This window comes from Aptenodytes forsteri, unplaced genomic scaffold, assembly GCF_000699145.1.
Source record: "Aptenodytes forsteri isolate BGI_AS27 unplaced genomic scaffold, ASM69914v1 Scaffold166, whole genome shotgun sequence".
NCBI lineage: Eukaryota > Metazoa > Chordata > Aves > Sphenisciformes > Spheniscidae > Aptenodytes > Aptenodytes forsteri.
Genome location: NW_008796110.1, coordinates 1,432,772 through 1,439,659, shown reverse-complemented (window position 1 = coordinate 1,439,659; position 6,888 = coordinate 1,432,772). Strand labels below are relative to the sequence as shown.

The window sequence follows — 6,888 nt, the reverse complement described above, 5'->3', positions numbered from 1 at the left end:
ACACTTTTTGCAGGCGGGCCTGCCGCCTGTCCCTGCCCCAGGAGAAAGGTCTGAGGTCTGCACTGCAGCCTCTCCCTTCAGCAGCTCCGTCTGGGTGGAGGCATCGGCCACCGCTGGGGTAGATAGTGCAGACCCCCCAGCCGGAGCCGTGGCCTTTGTTCTCAGACGAGTGCCCGCCATTCTGCCTTGAAGGACAGGTAGGATGAGTGCCCTTGACCTTTGACGATGGTCACAGAACGGTGCCTGGTTACTGGATTATGTGTACTCCAAGTCTCCTACCCGGCCCGTGGAATGCCCCTCCTTCAAAGGGGCGTTCTCCCTGCGCCCCCTCCTGTGCAAACTGCCACGCCCTAGCTGACGCGCCACGCCCTGTTTGCCCGTCCTGGTCGCAGCGCTTCTGGTGGCTAGCGCTCCCTGGGGCTGCCTTTTGTGGGAGTTGGGGTGGCCGCTGTTACTCTTGGCCCTGCCCACGCCTCATCAGCTGCCCTCGTGAGAGCTGCCGGCTCCTGGCGAGTCCCTGAGCTCCCCTGGGGTTTCCCTGGCTCAGGAAACCCCCCTGTATGCTGCGATCTGCTGCTCTGCTCTGGGACATGCCTGCACCAGAGCTGATCGCCTCTGCAAGTGACAGTCTTTCTTCTGGGCTAGCTCTCAAGTACATCTCCAAATGTTTTCTTGCAAGCCCAGGCTTTCCTTATGGTGCTGAACCACCCAGCTATGTCTCAAGGCTTTGCATCTATTTGGGAAAATTAATTTTGTTCGGTGACTGTGCATCATGCTAGAGATTGACGGGGGCCAAAACAAGCTTAGTATCTGGGACAGTTGGTGTGTGGTTCATCAGTAAGAGAGGCATGACTGTCAGACTTGATTTCTTGGCTCAGAAAAACTAGAATTAAACCCCACTACAGAAGGAATAAGGTGTACACCAGGATGGCAATTCAAGACAAAAGGGAAAACAAAAGCAAGAAAATAGAGAAGAATGGAGAAATGAAGAGGTATTAACTTGAACAAACGATAACACTTCATTAAGTGTTAACTTTCTATTCAGTTCAGGCTTTAGTGATGACTTTGGAAAGGCCCAAATGTCCTGGAAATGACCAACAAAGGCAGCTCTCTTCATTTAAATACCCAACTGGCAGAAGTCCCGTGCCAGCTGATGTCTGTCCCTACCGACACCCATGCAGAATTTATACCCTTCCACATCTGACTCCTGGTACACCAGGAAGACCTGTTTGTTTGAACTAGTCTTTGAACAGTTGTATAGGCAGGTTCATTGAGGATAGTCAAAGAAAGGACTTTGTACTTAAACGTTTTGACAATGCCTGAGTGACAAAAATGCATTTGGGTTCTACTTGATAGTTTATTCATAGTCTGAACATGGATAGATTTCAGGTTTTTCCATACAGGGAAAAATACAGTTTTCTCTCAGCATCATTCAGGGGTTAAGTACAGAGTGTGCATATTCTTCACACGACTCAACTGAGCAACAGGCAGGCTTTGTACGTAGGATTGGTTTTCCTTCCTATAACACACTGAATATCCTTAACACAGAGGAAAATGTCTAAGTGTATTTACTGTTCATATTTCAGTGACTCTGTACAACTGCTCTTATGGACGAAGCGACTGCAGCTTATGCCTCGCGGCCCATCGCGACTATAAGTGTGTCTGGTGTGAAGAGGATGGCAAGCCCAGCAAGTGCGTTTATGAAAAACTGTGTCACGCTCCTCCAACCGACACGTGTCCTCATCCAGAAATCACTCGTGTAAGATTGCTTTTTTCTCTCCCCACCAGTGTATTATTTTTCAGGAGAAAGCATCCAAGCAAGCTCATACTGAAAGGCAGTTTTTTTCCTAGGGTATTAAGTAAGCCTCTGAAATAGCTGCAAGGAAATAATGCCAGTAGTGATGTGATGTGAGAGATTTGTAAAGACTCAAAATAAGAGACTGAATGGAGTCTTTGAGACTCCTTGTTTTTCAAGCCTTGTCCTCACTATGCCAGAAGCCAGGCTAGCAGTGTGTGCTTAAACATGGGACTTGTTCTTGGGAATTAGCATGGATTTTTTTCTCTCCTGAAGTCCTTTCTACCTGAAATAAGTCTATAAGAGAGGTTCACTGCTCCTGGAACTACAAGCACTTAGCAGGCTCATTAAGAGGCTTCAAACTAGACTTTTAAATGTCTACTTAAAAACTTAACTCCCCTTTTAATAAGGGAGCAGGTTGTTTGTGCATCACAATGTGTTTTCCAGGTGTCAGTGATATTTTCCAGTCCACACTGGAATCAAACCCAAGGCTGTAGAAGTTGAATGTAAGAAGTCAGAGAGGCCAAATGTGCACCCCTGACTTACTTTGCGGTTGGAGCATTCACCCAGGGCGAGGGAAGAATTTTGTCTACCTTGGTGGATCAGTAGCCAAAGCAAGAAGTGATAAAGCCTTGTCCTTTTCAGCAACAAGCCAAATGCTGTTTTTCTGGGCATAACTGTCAAGAAAAGAGTGATACATACTTCCACTGGGCAAATCTAAATTGCTGCGACAGTGGTATCAGTACTTTGAAACTCAGGCACACCGCTTGATGAGAACGTATCCCAAGCTATGACAAAATGCGGTAACTGTATGACAGATGTTGAGTCTCGTAACAGGGATGTTTCACTCAATAGGAACTGTTTAATTCTGAAACCTGTGGCTCAAACTGGTAGAGGTGCTGAATCTCCTGAGGCTGCGCAGTTAGAGGTGCAGTGTGGGTACAGGCAGACTGGCAGCACGCTGGATGAGGTTGGCCATGATGGTGTATCTGAGAAGAAATGGCAGGTAAACAGTTAAAGTCTGCCAAGGAAGGCAAATACCCTGAAATCTTGACAGAAAGTGTGGAGAAGAATACTTGTGTGATAGCTGTGCCCAGATAAAGATGATTTGAGTGGGAAGGAAAAGGAAAATTGAGAAAAATAAAAGTGTTTTCATCTGGGATACTATTTGTACATGATTGTGGATTAAATACTAAATACTAAAATATTAGGTTTTTTCAAAGCTTTTGTTAGCTTCAGATTTGAACAAGTAAGTGGAAACATCTACACAAACCGTTGAGTCATTTTTCAGCTAGTTTATTTATGGGTTGAGTGCAAAGGGATGGCCAGCGGGCAGAAGTTTTAGGAAGTTGAACCAGTGGGAAGGCAGAGCAAGTGATTCTGGAGCTGGGCTGCAGCAGGCAGCAGCAGCCATGTGTCTGTGCTCAGACTTGCTTAGATCTAAGAAACTCTGATTTTGATGGAGCAGACATTGAAGTCCAGACTTTCAGAAGCTGTATTTGTTTGGCTTCCAATTACTGCATTTGGGGCTGTGCAACCTCCCTCTTCTTGATGGTAAACTTGCAGCCCTCCAAAGCTGAAGACCTGAAAAGGTCTTGCTGGAGGTGCTCCAAATATTACATAGGAAAGCAGGTTAGTCTCCCAGCAAATATTCAGAATTCAAGTGCCTGTTCAGGACATATTTCAACCTGAGAAGTCCATTGCAACTGCAGGATTTTCTCAGTCCTCATTTTAATTGCAAATTATTTAATTAGCATCAGCCCATGTACTGCAGCATCCTACCATTTGATGCAGTAAGGAAGATCAAGGGACTAGAAGAACTTTTGAAGACACTATGTGGGGCAGCACTGTGTGTTAGGAAGGTGCACTGTTCTGATGTGAACCTAAAAGGAGAAAATCATGGCAAAAAAATGCTGGAAAAGTTCCGTGGAATGATTGTGAGAGGAGTCCAATCCATTTGTTTTTCAAAATCACAGCGCTTTAGTGGAGGAAGCAAACTTAAAACAGAGTAAACACCAGGCGAGAGTTTTGTACATAACAGTCTGCCACAGGAGACACAAAATCTGCAGCTGATGAATACTGGTTCTGAGCTAGCAAATGATTAATTAACGTTAAAAAGTTACATAGTGTGTTTTTGTGGGGGTCCTACAGGAAACATCTTTCGCATTTCAAGTACGGGTAAGTCAAAGTAGCTTTAAATAATATGGAAGAGCAACATGGTCACTGCAGTATTTAATTTTGCTTTATTTTTTTACTTTCCCTCACACAAACACAGATTGAGCCAAAAACTGGACCACTAAGTGGTGGAATTCTTTTGACCATAATGGGATCTAATTTGGGAATAAAAGCAGAAGATGTAAACAATATAAAAGTGGCAGACAAGGAATGTCTTTTCAAAGAGGAATTCTACTCTGTTTCCACAAGGTAATAGCTGGATATTTTTTACAAGATTTTAGAAGAAAAAAGGAACTTCTGTGCATTTTCAGAAGATGATCTTCCTATGGTTGTAAAAGATTGTCAGTAGAAGAAAGAACTAGTGCGATATACATGCAATATTTCATAGTAACATGTCTAAGTCTTTATTTAAAATCATTATAGATTCTAATACAGCAACAAATTTACAATAGCGTACTACTATCCTGCTTCTGATTGATTGAATTTTTTTTCCTTATTTGTTCAAAAAGCTTTCATAAACGATTACTGCAGGTATCTCAAGATTATTTATTTGTTTTTAAATCAAAGACATTGTAGGTGTGCATCTAGTCATTAAAACCTTTGCTAAATCTGAACCACAGTGCAGCCAAGCATACAAGATTTATGGGAAAGTAGGCAAAGCAAGAGGAAGCTTAAATCTTTCTGTTTTAGTACAGCCACAAAGGTTCTTTCCTGGGGGCATGTTTTACCCCAGCCACAAAGGTTCTTTCCTGGGGGCAGGGAGGGAGCCCAGAGTTTTGTTTTAGCTTTAGATGACTAAGTTTCATCGCAAAGCCAACAAGTCCATGGATGTTGAATTGCCTACGCAGGTTGGTAGATGTTTTGCGGATTACTTGTCATACTCTTAAGCAGTGCCAAAACTTAAAACAAAGTGCCTAAATTCTTCTAGGTATCTAGGTGTTTACTACAGATTATATCAAGCATCTAATTTCAAGAGCGAAATACCCTTTTGATATTAGCTGATAAAAAGCATAGCATGATGGTTCAGTAGTAATATTAAGAGTAATGACATTTTAAGCAGTGTGATTTTTCTTTCATTCACTTTTGATATTTAAAGCTGCAGTTGAAACCTTGGCTTTCTTTCCCTTCAGTTAATATAAAGTGTAATACTGTAACTTTTTGCTATTTCTGTGGCATGTTTTGAAAGGGATTTTGAAGACACCTAAGTGATCTTTTTAGCTTTTGAAAAATGTTTAGCTTTAGTCAGTTTGTGGATCAGGCATTTAGAAGCTTCCCAGGCCTCTAGGACTTAAGAATGTACGTATAGCTGTATATCTCTTACTGCTTCCCAAATCCATTGCCCTCACTCATGCGTTTACATGTGCATCACCATCCACAAAATTCCTAAGTCTTTTACAGTCATCTTTTCCCATTCCCTATTTTCAGTGTTTGCAAAAGCTGCACTGAATTGCCTTACAAGAATTTCCCCAGCCTCTTGGCTTTTTCTAAAGCTTTTTGATATTTTTAAATACATGGAAAGGAGCCAGAACTGAGATGACTGGTTCCTTGTATCATAGCAACATTACTGGTTTCCTAAGCTCTGCCAGTCTGGTAATGGGTGAGAACAAATGCAACTTGCATAATGTCATTTATCAACAAATTAGGGGGTTTTGAAAGATGTTCTCCATTAGAGAAGCCTTGAAAAAGAAGTTATTCAAAATCTCCAAATAGGTATCTATAATTTTCTGTCTTTATCTTCCTCCATTCTTTTGTTTTATTATTACCTTCTTTTATTTAATTTAATTTTTTTAAAAAAAAGTGCCTAGTCTTGCTCCCCTTCTGCAGTAAAAAGCTAGTCATTTTTAGGAGACAGTTGCTCCCATGGGCAGGAGAGCGGCAAGATATAAGGCACTTAAGGCTGCTTTCTGGCTCTGTGGTGGTTTAATTGCTGGCCTTCCAGAAGTCGTGTTCTCATTCTTTGTAGTTTTCCATTTGTAACGTGGGGGAAGGGAGGCAATGCCAAGGCTGGGGAGGGGAGGGAACTTTTCTCAATTAAAATCCCTGATAACCACACTATGGCGTTTCCCCCCCACACACACACACCGGCCCCGGCCCCCGACTGCTTTCCCTAGCTTGACATATGGTAGAAATTCCTCCAAAGGCACCACTTCCTGTTTCTGCCTGACAAGAAGATACAACTTCCAAGAATACAGTGGAGAGATGATGAGGAACAGACTCAGGCAGCCGTACACATGCCAGGACATGCAAGAATTTAGAGAATTTTGTCCATTTGCCAGTACCCAGGCAGAAAAGTCTGGAGTGATCTGCAGAGGGACTTAACAATCCTTTTATTATAAGTCCCAATTTAAGTACATTATACCCAATAATTTGGGGTTGTTGGGGTTTTTTTTCTATTGGGGGGAGGTGGTTAAGCAGTCGTGCACTGCTTAAGGAAGAATAGCAATAATCCCGGAGGGAAAGAGCGAAGGAAATGAGCAATGATCCTCAGGGTGTGTCCTATATGAAACTGCCTGCCTGTGCAGGCTGCAAACATTGTATACCTCCTTATCCAACTGTATTATCAGCTCTCCATTAAGCATTTGTCCCAGTTTTCAAGTGTGTCAAATCCTTATTGCATTTTCATGCTTATATTCTGTGGATCACCTGTTTGAAATAAAAATTTAAACATCCGTGCTATCACTCAGCAGCAGTGTTAGTTAAGGCAGTGTTTTCTCAGCCAGTGTTCCTTGACCTCTGATTTTGCCTGGGTTATCTGAGGATTTATTTTCAGAGAACAGTAATTCTAAAGGGATTTGATCGTACGTGTGAAAATACAGTATTTTAAAGCTGAAAGATAGCAGGATGCACAACAAAAGTACCAGCAGCTAAACCACACAAAGTTATAAGATAGCTGACGGTCTGATTCTTACATCGGGGGG

The 6,888-nt window shown here is 42.5% G+C and overlaps 1 protein-coding gene across 1 annotated transcript in view; it reads left to right on the top strand.

Moving 5' to 3' along the window:
* The window catches only part of PLXNB2 (plexin B2), a 132,483-nt gene that overhangs the window by 74,359 nt on the left and 51,236 nt on the right, over positions 1–6,888 (top strand). Inside the window, exons 13-14 of the mRNA XM_009286782.1 lie at positions 1,587–1,759; positions 4,071–4,219. Of these exons, the coding sequence (XP_009285057.1) occupies positions 1,587–1,759; positions 4,071–4,219 (322 nt within the window). The remainder of the gene's footprint in view (positions 1–1,586; positions 1,760–4,070; positions 4,220–6,888) is intronic.